The following is an 18,820-nucleotide window of genomic DNA, read 5'->3' on the forward strand; positions in this document are numbered from 1 at the left end:
TATCCTTGTTTCTAAAGCGATTAGAGTATCATGAAGACACACGCCCACATTCTGGTTCATATACTTGAGTTCAGCTTCTTTTTTGTTTTAGTTTCTCTATGATCACACCTATATTAACATTCACTTTATCAGTCCATTTCGGCTTCTGTATTACACACTGTAGCACACTTTTATGTTGCTTCCTGCTGTAATTATGTCTTACAGGAGGCCTGGAAAGATGAGGTTATAAGCCCCTTTGAATATGATGAAGCTCTCTGATAGGACCCAGAATAATTAAAAATAAAAAGAGAATTTGAAAAAATAAATAAAAAAGTGTAGTACCGACTGTACCTGGTGCTGTTTTGCTTCTGTGCATTGAAACAGGATTTGTTCAACTATGCAAATGCAGCCACTTTGTGACATTCCTTTAATCACCTTCTCAAAAAGGTCGGCATTGTAGTATTTGCGCATTTTCAAAAACCTGATGATACCCAAGAATCTCATAGTGTTTAAAAGTAGGGGTGTGTCTATTTCCTACTAAAAATGTGAGCTCTTTTTTTTGGGGCATGCATCTCTACCCCAGCCTTGCAAACTTTTGACTAGTTGCACAAAGCTGACCGTAAAAACGCAAGAGGCCGTCTAGGCAAGGCAGCTTTATTTGTATGGCACATTTCAAAAAACCAGGGTATTTCAAAGTGCTTTCTAGTGCAATAAAAGATAAAATATAATAAAGCATACAGATTTATAATAAAAGAGTAAAGAGAAAAAAAAAGATATAAAAGGTCAAATTGAATACTAACTAATTTACAATAAAAAAATCACCATTAAAAATAGCAAAAGTGCAGACAAGATGATTTAAAATTGAGTTTAAAAATAAGTTTGCAGTCATTACAGTTGGAGTAGGCAAGTGTTCAGAGTCAAGGCTGTCTAACATCATCTGGGAGGTTATTCCAGGTTTGTGCTGCGTGATAACAAACCGCTGCTTCACCATGTTATGTTCTGACTCTTGGGGCGGTCAGTCGGCCGGCCCCAGATGTCCTCAGAGTCATAGAAGGTTCATATGTCACACGGATGTCAGGGATATATTTGGGCGCTGAGCCACAGAGTGATTTATACACAAGCAGCGGGAGTTTGGCTGACAGGTAACCAGTGTGAGGATTTACGAACTGGAGTAATGTGGTCATATTTCCTAGTTTTTGTCGGGACCCTAGCAGCAGCACTCTGAATATCACAAACTGTGGTAAAAACCCCAGTTGGGACACATATTCCGAATTCACTGTATGTCCAATGAAATTCTATTAAAACTTAAATAATACTGGCATATCAGACGTATAAATCAGAAAATCCTACATCGTGAAAAAGGCCTAATTCGGCAGATCCAAACAGAATATGCTGCGGCATGACCTGTATCAAATTCTGAATATTGTAATATTGGGAATAATAGTGGAACATTAGTCTGCATGTAAATGAAGCCAATGAGACACTGTTGCACTGGCTGACACGTTTCTGCACCGTAGTTTATTTGAAATATCTCCTGCTGCTGTAAATACTCACTAGAGTACCAAATGAGTTTCAATCTGCGACTGAAAATAGTCCCCAACAAATGCACTATTTACTCTTGTTTGAGTAATGTTTGATAAGAACTACGTGCCCAGCTGTTCCAGATAATCATCTCGCCTTCTTGAAAAATGTAATAAGATATTTCTGACCTGCTTTTGTTAAAGATTTACAGCGTCAGTGGAAATAAATGAGCCCAGGGCTAAATTAGTGCCACAAACAGGGTAGGTAAGTTGTAAAGTATTGACAGAAGATGTTTTGAGCTTTTCATGGGATTTACTGGCAGCAACAAACACAGAATGTTGCCAGCCTCATCCTTTACACCACATTAATCACAACATGGTGTGTGGCATATGGTGGAGCACAACTATGTGCCATTTCACACAGACAGAAAGGAGATTAGTTTTGTGACATTTCTCCCTTTAAAATGTTTTGAAATTTTGAAAAACATTGATATTCAATACAATTTTCAGTAGTGTGTATCCCATTTCGTAGAAAAAACCCTCTGAGATTGTGACAAATTCAAATTGCATTAAAGTGCAACTCGATAAACAACTATAGAGCAAACAAGACGAGTAATGAGTAGATGGCACTGTGAGTGAGTGAGAGGAGGCGGGGATTTGGGGGCACTACAGCGGTGTTTGTGTAAACAGGGAGCAAGGAAGTGCAGCTGGTATCAGAGTATTGATACTGCAGAAAATGAGCAATGAAACCGTTCAATAAATCTGTATTTTTGACTACACAACATCTAGACTAGATTACAGCAACACTATTCTCCTTCGCCTGGGGGTTAGATAGACTGCAATATGTCCAGAACTCAGCAGCAACACGCAGCCCTGGGATCACATTACACCGACCCTTCAACAGCTTCACTGGCTCCCTGTTAAACAGCCCATCTGTTTTTGAAATACTCCTCCTTCTCTTTATATCTCTCCATGGCATGGCATCACCATACCTTTCCAATCTTCTCCATTTCTACACACTTGGTACACTTGTTCACTATGTTCCTCTGGTATCTGCTGGACCTGATCTGTGGAATACCCTTCGTCAGGATCTTCATCAGCGTACCTTGATTTCTTCATTGAAGTCACAACTGAAAACTTGTTCTTTTATCTGTATATGCATTTCTTTCCTGTTGTTGTTGCTCTTTGTTAACTTCTGTTATATATTAGCTGTCTTATTTTGGTTTTGTAAAGTGTCCTTGGGTGTCTTGAAATGCGCTTATAAATAAAATATATTAGGGCGGCACGGTGGTGTGGTGGTTAGCACTCTCGCCTCACAGCAAGAGGGTTGCCGGTTCGATCCCAGGCGTGGGAGCCCTTCTGTGCGGAGTTTGCATGTTCTCCCCGTGTCAGCTCTCCGGGCACTCCGGCTTCCTCCCACAGTCCAAAGACATGCAGATTGGGGACTAGGTTAATTGGTGACTCTAAATTGTCCGTAGGTGTGAATGTGAGCGTGAATGGTTGTCTGTCTCTATGTGTCAGCCCTGCGATAGTCTGGCGACCTGTCCAGGGTGTACCCTGCCTCTCGCCGGATGTAGCTGGGATAGGCTCCAGCCCCCCCGCGACCCTCAAGAGGATGAAGCGGTTAGAAGATGAATGAATAAAATATATTAATATTATTGAAACACTATACTGCATACACATACTGCAGGTACACTATATGGACAGAAGTATTTTAAGCACCTAGCCATGCAGTCCCCATTTGCAAACATTTGCGATACATGGGACGTTCTGAAGAGCTCGGGACTTCAAGTGTGGTACTGTGATAGGATGCCACGGTTTGTGAAATTTCATCCCTGCTGGATATTTCACAGTCAACTGTAAGTCATATCGTTAGAGGGTGGAAGCGTTAAGGAACAACAGCACCTCAGCCACAAAGGAGAAAACCACATAAAATCACAGAGCGGGGTCAACAACTGCTAAGGCGCATGGTGCGTAGAAGTCACCAACGCTCACTGGGTCTCATTCATGAAACGTGAGCAGAAGGAATTTGTGTGTAAACTGTTCGCAGACGGAAATTTACGTGCATGTCAACTAACAAAATCTACTCCTGCTCCTGACCACTCATAGTGCTTGTGTAAATTTAGTAAAGCACATAAATATTGCTTGTCACTATTGGAAATTACAATTTTAACTAGTACTGCGCTCTGTTATGGACACAATACACAGATGCCTTTGAAACACGTAATCTAAACATGACAAAATATTAAAAATATAACACATTTAGTTAAATTAGTTGGCAATTAGCAGGTTTAAGATCCAGATTAGGTTCATGATTGTGAATTATCTATGTAAATCGACTCAACAGATTACACGTTCTTTCTTCATGTTGAATGATGATAATAAAAATATCCGTAAGGACAGCCGGATCACAGCCTCTTCGGCCTCGGTGCCTGGGTTCAGCAGGAGCAGCAGGTGGTGGAGCCACAAAGGAGAACGCGCCAGCTGAAAGAATCATTTGAGACAACACGTTTTTGGTTTTTGTGGCTTTTTGATCATTTGAATGAATAAATCTGATTTGAAAATGTTTAATTTACGTTGTATAAAACAGAGCTTTAGGCTATTAAGATTCAAATCATTTGAAGACGATGCATACAAACTGCTGTAGGCTATATGTTATCCCATTTGTTAAAATAAATGTTAAATAGCTCTACATTCCGACAGCCATCACGGATTTAGAGTTTATCCATTACGCACAAAACACCTCTGGTTTCCCGTTCCCACTTCATTTAAAACCCCACAAATGAATCTTCTGTTTGTTTGGTGACCGCTGTATTTTTTGTGTGTGTGCTTATGCGTTTCTTTGCCTCCAGTTTCATATCAAACCATTTACGCTTCACCTCTGACATGGTTCTTTGTACCATGGAGACAACATTAACAGCATCTGTTACCTCCCTCCAGGCCTTCGCTTTGCCTGTCCCTCTCACACTACTAACTGAAGAAAATAAAATGTTTTTTCTTAAGTCCACTTCACCCAAAATTATTTCGATCTCCGCTTTGGGAAAATTCTTTTTTCTTTCTCTCTCTTTCTTTCTTTGCGCCATGACTGACAGGTCGACTGGATGCACCTACACCTCCTTATATGGTGGTCATTGGATATTCATGGGCGGGGATTTATACTAATTGCTGATTACCGGGAGCACGCTGTCACTTTACAATGGATTGGCATTCATGATCATACACACGTGATTACGATCAAATCTGAGTTCCCGCGGCGTTCCTGAATCCGGAGTAGGTTTTTAGTAGGGTAGGCTTTAATGTGCAAATCTACACACAGATTTACTCACTTTTCATCAATGAGACCCACTGATTCCACAGCTGAAGAGTTACGAGCCTCCACTGGCATTATGTAATTGATGTCACATCACCAAGTCCAATGCCAGGCGTCGGATTGAGTGGTGTAAAGCATGCCAACACTGAACTGGGGAGAGGTGGATGGGCGAGCCTGGGGTTGGCGGATGCTGGGAGAACGTTACCTGCCTGACTGCACTGTGCCAACTGTGAAGTTTGGTGAGGGAGGGATAATGGTATGGGGCTGTTTTCCAAGGTTTGGGCTCGGCCCCTTATCTTCAGTGAAGGACGATCTTAATGCTTCAGAAGACATTTTGGACAATCCTATGCTTCCAACTTTGTGGCAACAGTTTGGAGAAGGCCCTTTTCTATTCTGACATGACGGTGCCCCAGTGCACAAAGCAAGGACTATAAAGACATGGTTTGATGAGTTCAATGTGTGGCCCGCGCAGAGCCCTGACCTCAACCCCATCGAGCACCTTTGGGATGAACTGGAACGGAGATTGCGAGCCAGGCCATCAGTGCCTGACCTCGTAAATGCTCTGCAGAATGAATGGGGCACAAATTCCCACAGAAACACTCTAAAATCTTGTGGAAAGCCTTCTGAGAAGAGTGGAAGCTGTTACAGCTGCAAAGGGGACCAACTCCATATTAAAGTACATGTATTTGAATACAATGTCCTAACAGTACCTGTTGGTGTAATGGTCAGGCGTCCAAATACTTGTGTCCATATAGCGTATATTCAAATGAGCAGTTGGAAAACTGTGGTTGAATGTTTTTAAAGGTTACATTAAAAAAAAAATCATAATCACTAATTAACACTGAGATTACATTAGTAGTTTAAATTAGCCGAAACCATAATTCAGTGTGTGCTTAAAGCCTTTGTGGTTAATCCTTAAAGCCAGTGCCTCAGTGTTTCAGTTTCTTACATTTTACTATGGGTGTATACTGTCAGTTAGTAGCCTTCACTAGATATATTGAAGCTGTCTAGGTGGATAAATGCATAAAAAAATCTCCCTTTTTTCATACGTGCTTTATGATTTTCTACATTCAGGCTCCACTTGCTTCCACAGGCATTTCTACTGTCCATAATAAGTCATACAGGGATCTGAAGAAGCTGAACTGCCCTTGACGTTGTTCTCTCCTTGTTTTGATTTTCTGCCAGGGTCACTCATGTTAAGCTCTGCCTTTTTGCTGTCATCACTGAGCTCATGTCTCCGCCGAATGTGCTCGAGAAAGCGGATAACGCTGAATAAATAAGTAATAAGCAGCAGAAGAAAAGCTCCACTCATCCAGACCCGACATTCAAATTTCCATACACATTACCATACACGTCACACACCACACCTTCATGGATTAAATTTTGTACAACATATAGCGAGCGCTCAAAGTGAAACCAAAACACCATCAAACCTCCTCCGCCCATGCACGCACACACACACTGACTTGACATTATGCTAAATATGCAAAGTGATGCAAGCTCGACGGGTGCAGCAGGTCCCTCCGGCCACTTTATGCTAATTAATGCGGTGCCGCCCTCTGCAGAGTTGCTGGACTAATTAACGCTGGCTGCTGTCTGTGACATGTGAGCTCAGTCGCACTCAGCGTCTTACTCCCTGCTGACTGCCAGGGCCTCCCTTCGCCAGGCGGAGGCCTAACCTCTGTAGCACTCACACTCACACAGACACAGAGTTCCCCCAGTTCCCAAGACATTTGTAGGTCAAACGGGGTAAAACGGTGTTAACATGGCTGGGATTAGAGGTGCACTTGAGTGAGAACCTACAAGTGTTATTCTAAAGGTGATGTTTGAAAGGTGGAGTTTGATCTGAAGGGATGGGAGGGTAAAGTGCTACATATGCTGCTTTTGGCCACAATGAGGACACAATGAGCTGACAGGAAACTGAGGTGTAAATGTATTCTAAATTTAATCATGACCTGCGAGACAAGAGTTGACTCAAACTGTCAAAATCTGACAAAGAGCTTCCTCTCTACAATCACAGCGAGATGAATATGCGATGATTTCCCACCATTCACTGCTGATGTAAGATACTTAAAGTGTCTTGTTTCATTTAGCATATTATTCATCTGCATTCAAACAATGTAGCAGCTTCTGAGCGAGCACAGACAATGATGGAGCACTTAAGAGATGAATGAAAGGTATAATATTCACAAAATCAAAACTGGAAACAGATAATGAGAAAGATAGTGAGCAGGAAAGGAAAAGGAAGTAAGTGTTTCCCCATTCCTCTTCTCACTGTAAATCACACCGGCTATTTTTAAGGCAGACCTGAGACATTTATCCACTGTCTCTGAATAAAGGGACATTTCCCTCCTCAAATCAAAAACACATAGTTTTACCTGTAGTGCTGTTTAGCAGTGTAGATTATTTTGGTGTCAGGTGCCGAGTGTTGGAGACATCGGCCGTAGAGATGTCTGCCTTCTCTTAAATAAAATGGAACTACATGGCACTCAGCTTGTGGAGCTCAAAGCGCCAACAACATACATTTAAAAAACTCAACAGCAATGTCTCTTTCCAGAAATCATGACCTGGTTACTCAAGATAATCCACATACCATGCTGTGAGGAGTTTGATGTAGGAATTATTTTCTTTCTACTGAACTACACCCACCGACTGTTTCACTGCCCAAAAGCAAACGTGCATCTACTCATGAATGAGAGGCGTGTGCTCGTGAAGGCCCAAGTGCACCGAAAGCACACGTTTTGAAGTACAGTACGACATCTATTGCACGTCTGTCTGTCCTGGAAGAGGGATCCCTCCTCAGTTGCTCTTCCTGAGGTTTCTACCATTTTTTTTAAAGGGTTTTTTTGGGGGGAGTTTTTCCTTATCCGCTGTGAGGGTCCAAACGACAGAGGGATGTTGTATGCTGTAAAGCCCTGTCAGGCAAATTGTGATTTGTGATATTGGGCTTTACAAATAAAATTGATTGATTGATTGATTGATTGATTGATTGATTGATTGATTGAGCTATTGTTTTAAAAGGCCAAACATGCACCAAAAGCATTTCAAGCCACATCAAACTGCTCTGATGTCTCTACTCAGACCTTATTTTTGATTTTGGAGCGTCACATGAGGACACAACAACCAAAGTCAGTGAGGCAGAGAGGAGAGACAGGGACACAGAGAGGTGGAACAGCAACAGCTGAGGTTAGCTCCGTTAGCTTAGCTCAAAACTTCGTGCACAATTTTAAATCTGCAAATCTCAATGAAAACAACTAGCACTCCCAGCAACTGTACTACTATAGATCTTAACCGCTGTGTCGCCACATTTAAGATACTAAAAATGAGGGCAATGGAACTAGATGGCACTCAGCTTGTGGCGTTAAAAGCACCAAAAAAAATGTGAGAAATTCAACAGCAATGTCTCTTTACAGGAATCATGACCTACTTACTCAAGATAATCCACAGACCTTGTTGTGAGCAGTTTCATGTAGGAACTATTTTCTTTCTGCTGAACTACACCCACCAACTGTATCACTGTGCTGAAGGAAGCGTGCATCTACTGCTAGCTAATCTAGCACCACTGGTATGGTGCGCCATGACCGGCTTGAGGCGGAGCAGGCTCACGGCTTATGTGTTTGCCACTTTCTTTTTCATTTTAACCCACACCATGATCTTTTCCTGACCCTAACCAAGTGTTTTTTGTGCCTAAACCTAACCAGACCTTAACCACAGGGCATCATGATGATTTCGGAACGGACTTAGGAACGAGTTTAATATGGTCGGAACAATGGGATGTCGAACCAATCTGTCGAACCAATGGGCAGTTCCCGCTGACATTATGGTTCAGCCAACACCATTAAGAGTCTTAAACGACATTGATTTCGGGGCACGCTGTAGCTCAGTGGGTAGAGAAGGCATCCCATGTACAAAGGCAATTTCCTTGCTGCAGTGCCTCCGAAATACACCCCCAAACTGTGTCACTGTGCTGAAGGAAGTGTGCATCTACTGCTAGCTCATCTAGCACCAATGAGCTAGCCAATGTTACAGCTCAGCCGAAGACTACGCCATTAATGTTTACGCTGACGCTCACGCTGTCATGAGCACGAGCTTCTTGTACATGTTTGGGAGGTGTAGTTTGGTAGAGCAAAAATAGTTCTGACATGAAACTGCTCCCAGCAAGGTCTGTGGATTATCTTTAGTAACTGGGTCATGATTTCTGGAAAGAAACATTGCTGTTGAGTTTTTAAAATGTATGGGTTTTTTGAGCACCACAAGCTGAGTGTCAAGCTAGTTTCTATTATATTAGAGATAAATCAGACATTTCTATGGCTGATAACTCCAACACTGTGCAACTCACACCAAAACAATCTAAACTGATAAACAACACAAAAAGTAAGAGGAAAAATATGTATTTTTTAAATTGGGGTTAACTGTCCCTTTAAGGTTTACACATCTATGCATACTTACTATGTGCATCTACATGATGCTGTCTGAGTTTAATCTATGAGCACATTTTTAGTATGCAAAAAGCCACCCATGTATATTTTTTATATGCATGTTTGAGTGTCCTTGATAGAGGAAAAAGTGTGTGTTTGTGTGAGAGTGTGTGTGTGTGTAAAGGTAGCATGTGGAGCTCTGGACCCCTCTGCAGAGCAGATGGCAGCACTTCCTCGGGCTAGATAAATACTTCACATGGGGAAATCTGTCACTGGGACAGAGAAGGGCACGCTTCCAGAGAGCCTGGGACAGGCTCAGCACACAACATCGCAGTGCGAGCACATCACCGTGATCAGAGTCAAACACGGGGCGGTCAAACCAGATATTTCAATGTGGTTTAAAAAATAATTTGATCTAATTTAGGCGCCCCTGATTCATTTTATAACATGTTTGAAAAAAACAAAGGTAAAGTAGGTACTTCAGGAGGAGAGATTATTGAAGCAGCACTTGCGCTCTGCTTGAGTCAGTTCAGGTCAATTAAGTTTCAGTGTAATCAGTAATAAAACCTGCAAATGTGAATGGCATAACAAATATGTTTTGGGATAAACAGCCTCTCCTGGCACCAAAGATTAGCTTTTTTTTAATTCTGAAAGAGAAACACTATTTAATGATAGCCTCCAGACTGTTTTTCATTTTTAAATAGATTCAACTATGTACTAAACTTCAGATCTGCAGCAGAGTGACAAACATTTTTCATGAACAGCCATATGCAGGTACATAATCTAATGATCCGCTGTATTAGGAGGATTGAGTAGTGCTGACTGTTGCTGCTCGGGAAATGAACACTTTATAAATCATGTGGCACGCTGTGATATCGTTAAACTCGGATGTAGTATTGATTGGAAGGCTGAAGACATATGTCATGTAATCAATACGCCCCATTCGTTTCAATGTCTGTGCAGACAGATCTAATCTTTAATCTCTGGATAAGAATAAAATTTAAAGCACGAGTGGTCCTAACTTATTACAGTTTTATAACAGTTTTTGGTTCTGTTTTAGGCTATGAAGGAGAAAAACACTGGATAAAATAAAAACAGCAAATACAAATTCACAAAGAAGGGATTGTGCCCACTGATAGCACCATAAATTGCGCATTACTTGAAACTACTATCTGCCCCATCCCAGGTCTGGTCTACAAGTCCTAGCTGTCGAGGTGCAGAAGCATTCCTCAAAACGTCACACAAGGAATTCAAATGTGACAGAGAGAGACCGTAACTGGGTCAGTTTCGGTAAGACACCTCTCTTATAAATGCGCTTCAGTTAGCACCATGTCTTTGAAGATGCAAATAGTGTCACTGTAGTGGCGTGTGGCTTTTAGTGCTGATCTTTGTGAATTGAACTGTTTCTGCATTGAGGCTTATTTACATAGAAAGGGTTCTGTTATGGTTGAATGGTCAGCGTATCCTTTTTCGTTCCTGTTCCCTGTGTTTCTTTTTCTGTGTCTCACCTTGGGTTCCGCCCTCCCCCCTCCTTGCGGTGCAAATAGCAAAAGAGTACCAACCCTCTATTTGCTTGGCAGGACAGTTAGGGGTCACCTGGCCTGGGTCACGACCTTTGAATCATCCCACTCCAGGAGCTGACTGATTCGTCTGGCACTGTGACGTGAAAAAACGATTTCTCGGTAAAAATAAGAAACAACCAATGAGCACCACTGGGTACCAACCATTAGCCAATCATGCTACATGTTGGACTAATGCTCTTGTGAAGATATTGTCAAGCATTGTCCAGTGGTGCACTGGAACCAATGAGTAGTGACACCAATAACGACTTCTACATGCTGCTATTGAGGCTGTTCTAAAGTGACAGGTTCTTCAGATATTAACCAATATCACTGTTTGTTAGGTGTATTCTCCCCAAAGTTAGTATTTAGCATCATTATATTATCTAATGTAGTTTTTTGTTTAGATTATTTTCTAAATAGTTTGGTATAAGATGGTGGAAAAAAAAAACAACCCAGTGTTTTGCTGGGGAATAAACAGAATGTGGTAAGTCACCCATTTTGGCACTCTTGTGTAACATGCTTTCCAGCAGAGATAAAATTTGAATTGGCTCATACCCGACCTTGATGCCTGATATCTGGAGTGGGATGTTCTCCAGTTTTGGCAGCTCTCTGTCCACTGACACTTCAGACAACATGACACGACGCACAACACATCCAAGTGTGTGTTGGATCCCCTACACCCATCCATCTTGATTGTTCATAAATTATTCTGTGCGACTCCTGACGCTCTAACACGTACAGGCTTGTGATGCTGATGGTGGACAGAATTTCCATTATCATTCTTATTGTTTGGATATCATGTTTCAACTGGTAGATGCTGCTACCTACAGTACATATACACCAAATAAAGCAAACCCAGAAACACCAAAAGTTGCCAAAGAGCGACTGGTTGGCCAAGAAATAGTCCAGCACGTGACACCACATGAAACAACAGATTAAATTACATTTCATGTCTCCATCTGCTGGTGGGAAAATAATGGATATATCAATATCAGTATATCAGTCAAATAGGTTGTTACATATCTGCATATCGGATATCAGCAAAAAAAACATTGTCGTGCATTCCTACTATATACCTATACTAACTACAACTACTAAGAATACAGTTTTTATTTTTTATTTTGCTAATAATCTGAGTGCAATCACTTTTCTGTAAATGGAGCCTCTGCAAAGAAACATGTCTCACAAAGTCCATGTTACTAATCTTTCTCTGAGACAGTGTGATGGTCCCACACAGCTGACATTTTCTTTCACTTTGATTCGTAAACACACCCCACGTGCACACAGCATCTGTTGCACTATTATTTCATGCCAGAGTGTCAGAGTCGTATCCAACCAGTGGCTTCTTCTCCAAATTGGCAGCAGGGTATGCCAGGTACTGTTGTCCAAGTCCAAACAGAATAACCAAAACAAGATTCATCCAGCAGAGATTGATGCAAAACATCCGCCACAGCTATCGATGAATGCCATCTTATTTACAGTCAACGAGATGAATATCGGCCGATACTGATGTTGTTCTGATAAATGGAAGCATCCCTAGTTTTGGGGTTGGCGTTTTCATCAGGCATTTAACTTTTACAAACAAACTTAGAGCTGTCTTGCTTTGGTCTGAATCAGGGACTCATGTTGTCCCAAAGTTGTATAATTGCCTAGAGTTGGTTCGTGTTCTCATGGCAGCATTTACAAGAGGACCAGATCAAATGCCTTGTGTGAGAAAGCTGCTCTTGATTGGTCAGAATTTCCATGTGGGAAAAATCCAGGAAGTAAAGCAAACGTTGAAGAAGAGTACACTTGCAAGATAAATGTGACACTTTCTAATGTCACAATGGAGGGACAACTACGCAGGTTGATTTTAGCGCTGCTCATCGTGGACTATATTGCTGTCATTGTTCATTTTAGTCAAAGCATACAGTTTGAAAACGAGGCGCGGCTCCAACTAGAAAACAATGTTTTGATGCATTGGATGTGCTGAATGTGCATATTAAGGCAGTACAGGAGGAGGTGCACATTAATAATCCTCCAGGACTGTAACATGCTCATGTTTAACCCAAACAATGTGTCATGTGACTGCAGTTGCTTCACATCCAGGTCGGAACACCTTCTCACCACAAACCAACCGCACCAGAGTTCCTTTGGAGCCGGACTGAGACCACCTCTTCAAGAAGGTCTCAGTCCGGTTGTTTTGGTGCACACCTGAGTGTGATTGCTGTGTTCACACCTGCCCAAACGAACCGCACTGAGGGGGAAACGAACTTGAGTTTGATTAGACTGAACCAAACAGGGCAGGTGTGTATAACACTAAGAGCAAAACTAAAGAGCAGTGAAGAAAAGAAAACGTATATAACTCCCTAACAGTGTTTGTTTACATTTTGGTCAACAGTGTCACATACGTTCTCTGCTGCACTCCATTTGCCACTTGCTATTTATTCAAGCTCTCCTGAAGTACAAACACACAAAAGCATCCCTCTCTCTCACTCTTAGACACTCTCTGTCTCCACTCAAGGATTCTACTCATGTAATCCTATTCTTGTAAATAAACTAAAATGGCAGGGAACATCCTCTCTTAAGCTTGGCAGTGTTTGCAGTGGGTGAAGCATTTTGGCAGTGGTGTTAGAGGTGTGTGCGTGTGTGTGTGTGTGTGTGCTTGTGTTATTTACAGACTTCTAACATTCCGTTCCTTGGCACCCCACTATGTCCCCTCACTTTCTAAGCGCTTGGACACCAGGCAGCAGCGTTGCTACGGCAACACCCTGGCCAAATTTACGGGTGGTGGTGGGGGCTGATATACAGTACAGGGTTAGAGGTAGGGTTGGGTTTATCTGGGTCAAATGTGCAAACATGTTTGTGCTTTCCAAAAATGTTTCACACCAAAACACAGTTTCACTTTTGGTAACCTTAAGTAAATTATTCCTGAATTACTTAGGAGCAGCTTATTTTTTGTGTGGAAAGTTGCTGTTACCTGCGTGTTTGTGTGTACACATAAGCAGTGTGTCTGTGTTTGTACTGACAGACATTTGAGCCTCTGACCTTTCTGTGCCAGCGAAGCATTGGGTTCATATTTGTCCACCAGCAGCTGGACCTGTTCCGGTTTGAGAGGAGGGTAGAGTATCTCGTTCAGACGAGGGTCTCGCTGTTTACTGTTAATAAACTCTGTCATCTGCTCCACAGAGAGGTACGGACGACTCTTAGCCCCCCTGAGAAGAGAGGAGAGGATGAGGTGAGAAGTGAGTGTGCAAAAAAAATGAGAAAACAAGGATGGTTACTAAGTGAGATGTGCGTGCAGGGACAGAATTCAAATTGAGATAAGAGAAAATGAAACAGGGAGAAGGTGACGGAGGGAGGAGCGGTAATTAAAACAGCACAGAGATCTGGAAAGGGAGAGCAACAGAAGCGCAAAGAAACAGAGGATTTAATGTTGTGTTGAGTAAATTATGAGATTTGATTAAAACGCCTTTCATATCTAAGCCTGTTCCACTAAATTATCATCTCCATATCCTCCTGGCTCTCATGCCATCTCACTTAACTGTGATTAAAATCTAGATTTATGACTTGGAGTGGCCCCGGTCGTGCTGGCGTGCTGCCTCAGCTGATGGTCTGAGTCCCTCTGGGCCAAAGAGCAGCTCAGCTTCCGCAGCACAAGGGGCCACACCGCCAGGCTCGAGGAGTCACAACCGGGGCATTACATCACACTTTTCTGCACTGATTAACTGCTTGTAATGACTGATGAGTTAAAGCGGGTGTCTTAAACCTACAAAGCCATATTGACCTATCAAGGGTGGCAGCCATTATCTAGCTGCCAGTCTGAAACAAGCAACAGATGGCTGTGAAAAAAATTATACGAGATTAATCACAATCACATTGTTTCAAATTTTTCAAACAACTTCTCTTCTAAACTGGGAATTAGTGCATTCTTTGGCGGTTGAAAAGATGATTACTTCCGAACAGAATTTTTAAATGAGGGAAAGATGGTTCTTACACATCAGAGAAGATGTGGTCCAGCTCAGATCGAGGGCAGATGTTGCTCAGGAACATGTTGTAGACCTCTGGAGTGAAATCCTCCTGGGGGATGGAATCATTCTGCGGCAGACAACAGCAACATGGTCACATACATGGTCTACGCATACACATACATACTGTACATACAAATCTTGGGGCAACAGGTGGCCTTGTGGGTAGAGATGACGAGGAAGGATTACAAATGTACAGCATCTGTGAAGTTCAGACTTTAATCCACTGTTTTTTGGTTTGCTTTTTGTGCTTTGTTGTATCTTAAGTAGCCTTGTGTAACATCTTGCCAAGGGACTACAGATGAAAAACAACCTTTTGGCTTATTCTGACATTTTCATACCATGTGTATTTATTAATTTGCACTGTCCCTTCTTAAATAAACTAATCTTAGGTTAAACCAATGTTTCCAATTTTATTTTCTGAGTAGTGTGTGGGTATAACTTCACAACTTATACCTGAATTGGCTGAAAAACGAAGCCAACATTAAGTACCAAAAGTTCCTCAAACAGCCACTAGAGGCTGGCTCAGCTTGGCAGGGCAATGCCCAACTTTACAGCAGAAATAAACATGTTTACAACCTGGTACAAAAAAATGGTTTTGGTCTCTATGACTAATTTCAAGATTGGTGTTAACTGTACAGGGCTGAATTTTCATATAACCCAACTGTTTAAATGTTATCAAGGCTTATGCTGGGCTGACACTACACAAGTCGTTCTTGATGCGAGCCGACACCGTACAACGCTGCGTTGGGCTAAATCGGGTTGATATTGTGTAGTGTCAACCGGCATTAAAGTTGTACAGAATAAAGGGTGTGGCCGCTTAGAGTGACAGGTTGGTGCCTTATGTTGACAAGTTGCTACCACAGCGACAGCATTGGTTATTATGTGATGTAACTATGGCATAATCCTGGACTCACAGTGTAGACATTGCCGTAGCTGTCACTATGTCAGCATGTGTTCAGTTTATCAAAGGTAAAAAGGTAAAAAAAAAAAAAAAAAATCGCCTAAATATGTTTCAGTGGTTTTAAGCCTGTTTTTCGATAGCAAAAATGAGCATTAGCTCTAAATGCAATGTGCTAACAAAGCTATTAGCTAGCATTATGCTTATCTCCACCCTCTCATCTGTGATTTTGGTCACTTTCTGGCTGAAATGCCAGATTGGAGGCTTTGAAATGGAAGTCCGCAAACCAATGGATGACTCCATGGTGGCTTGATCCATAGTTTGTTTGTTTTGTTTTTTTTTTACTTTTAATGATAGTATAGCTGAAGAATGACAGGAAAGTTGGGAGAGAGAGATAAATGACACTCAGCAAAGAGTCGCAGGTCAGAATCAAACCTGCGTGGCTGCAAAGGCACAGCCTGTATGGGGCACACACTCTACCAGGTGAGCTAGCGGTCACCACACATCCATTATTTTTATAAAGTCTACAACTTTCAAATCATGTGTACCCTTTTTTGCATTTCAATGGTTCACTTCTAGTATACATTAACATATTTTTGGGCTTTTCTTTGCAGTAATCTCATTTTGTGTTTTATACTGCTTGTTTTAGGGCTGTATATTTTTTATTCTGTATTTTTGCTCTATGTTGTCTGTCTGTTACTGTCTGTGCCTGTCTTGGCCATGACACTCTTGAAAAAGAGTGTTTTAGTCTCAAGAGGTTTTTCTGGTCAAATAAAGGTCAAATAAAAATAAATATATACTTGTAAAGGCAAATAAAAAGTGTGCACACAATGGGCCTCATGCAAGAACATTTTTGTCCTAAATCTCTCTTACTTTTTTGAGGCTTGCATGCAAGTGTCCCAAGATGAATTTAGCTAATCTTAATTGCACAAGATAAATCTGTTATCCTTGACCTGTCCAAGACCTGCCTTTCATGCTCTGGGATGTCCTAGAGCTGACCCCGACCTCTAGTCTCCTTCTGGAATCAATTACAGGCATATAAATTTCAAATGCAAATCATAACCCAAAGAAGACTGCCAGCAATTTGAGCCTAGACTTAAACAAAAAAGCTGTGGCCACAAGGGCTCCTTATAGAGCTATCAGAGCCAAACAGGTCTGATAAAGACACAGTGTGCGCTCAGCAGCAGGCAAAAGCATTGTGCCAGCAAGAAACAGAGCAGAACCAAATACTGGGAGAAAAGAGGATGAAGAAGGATGAACCGAGGGAGGGGGGGTGCAGGTCAAGCCCCGCCAACACTCAATGAGTCACTCTAAAGACCTTGGTGTGAGCTACGTTGCGTATGCGCTTTGCCTGTGAGAGTGTGTGTTTGAGGGATTAACAGCACTACCGTTTAGCTGTAATTACTCGCGCGTTGGAACAACAGCAAATCCCAGCAGACCTTCATCCGGCAGCACGTTTGTACCTCCTGCTCTCTCCTTGTGCTAATTATGTATAGCTTGTTCTGTGTGTGTGTGGATGTTTGCATTTCTTGTGTGTGTGTGTGTGTTTTTATCCTGTTTGTATTCTGACACCAGCTACAATGTGTCTGCTCTACTCTACGTGCATATGTTTCAGGCTGCGTTCAGAACTGCATTAAACAGCATTTTCCAACTTGCAAACATGCAAATTGCTCGCTGCTGCTGGAATACAGAGATTGTTTGCTGTGTTGGGGGAGTGTTTACACTCCTATGCATGGCAGGGCAGCTTCTCTCTAGTGATATCTGAGTGAGGTTAAGATAAAAACAGCTTTTGTCATCTATTGCTCCCTGTATTTGTGTCATTACAACCAAGGCTAAATCAGTTCTGAGTGGGAAGTCATGCAGACATCCAGAAAATAAGACTTCAAACAAATGAGCAGAGCAGCAATCAGCTGCTGTTTTGGGGGAACAGGGAATGAGCCGAGGTGAGAGGACAGACTGATGGATGGATGGAGAAGATGAAAGAGCTGGGAGACTCAGATAAGACAGAGGGACAAGAGGGGAGAAGAGATACGAGAAGAAGGGAGCTTTAATATTTTTTAGTGTCTCACTCTGCCAGAAGGGAGGTTACAGTTTTCCAGGGCCGTCTCCACTCGCTTCCTGTCTGATGAGAACAGCCTGAAGATACTGCGGGGACACAAAAACACACCCTTGTGAGTAATCACAGAAAATGCCACACAGACAGGGGAGTCTTCACACTGATCCTCTGTGTCAAACTGATTAATTCACCTCAACTTTTAATTGATACTTATTAAGGACATCCTGTGAGAAAGTTCTGCTGCAGCAGGAGCAAACACTAATAAGCACAGAGAGAAAAAACAAAAGCAGAGACTACAACCTAATTGACTGCACTAATTGCAGGGAAATGACAGATTAAGAGACAAAATGAGACAAAGGAAATGCCAAGATGAAAAATGAAACTGTTATATATGCAGAGCAAGAAAAAAGTCTGAATAGAGACAATGTGGGAAAAAGTAAAACTAATTCAGTGTAATTTAACAGCCTTGCAATAAATGCTTTATTCATGAAGGTTATGTTAAGATCCGTTTTGTTGAAACTGTCTCAAAGAGCAGCTGAATCGAGCATTTTGGATGCTGAAGTTTCTGTCGAGTTATATTGAAACATCTGTACACATACACTGTAAAAAGTCGTGATCACTTAAAGCTGCAGATGGTCATTTTTGTGGATTTTTTTTCTCATATTTGCTGAAACTGTCACTATATCCACACAGTAACACATGAGACAGTTCATCTGTGAGAAAATCATGTTCCTCTCCCTCCTAATAATGGCCTTTCAATGCATTCTCACCACCTCTAAAGCTCAGTCTCAGACTGTCAACATCCCCTCCACGTTGAGTTTCAGATGCTTCCATCAGGGTGGAGGTTTTGCCTCCCTAAGCCTTACAAATCATCCTTTGCACCATCTGCTATCACTTATCTTAACCAGCAGTGACCACTAAAGTCCATGATTTACCCCTGACAGTGTGTGATACTGGATTCTGTGTGTTTGTTTTGTACTGTCTGTTTTGTTGTACTCATGACTACTGTCTGTATCTCACATTGCCCCTCAGGGACATTAAAGTTTACCTTACCATCCCAGCTAATC

General features: G+C 41.9%; 1 protein-coding gene across 3 annotated transcripts in view; it reads right to left on the minus strand.

The window, feature by feature from the left end:
- Nucleotides 1–18,820, minus strand: part of LOC125897182 (1-phosphatidylinositol 4,5-bisphosphate phosphodiesterase beta-1) — a 188,707-nt gene that overhangs the window by 44,249 nt on the left and 125,638 nt on the right. For all 3 annotated transcript variants that reach the window (XR_007450391.1, XM_049590298.1, XM_049590300.1), the window contains exons 7-9: nt 17,767–17,842; nt 14,766–14,866; nt 13,817–13,983 (exon numbers count right to left, since the gene is read on the minus strand). Coding sequence is in view for 2 of the 3 variants with exons in the window: in XM_049590298.1 (XP_049446255.1) it covers nt 13,817–13,983; nt 14,766–14,866; nt 17,767–17,842 (344 nt within the window). In the remaining variant the exon portion in view is untranslated. The remainder of the gene's footprint in view (nt 1–13,816; nt 13,984–14,765; nt 14,867–17,766; nt 17,843–18,820) is intronic.

Source organism: Epinephelus fuscoguttatus, linkage group LG11, assembly GCF_011397635.1.
Source record: "Epinephelus fuscoguttatus linkage group LG11, E.fuscoguttatus.final_Chr_v1".
Taxonomy (NCBI): domain Eukaryota; kingdom Metazoa; phylum Chordata; class Actinopteri; order Perciformes; family Serranidae; genus Epinephelus; species Epinephelus fuscoguttatus.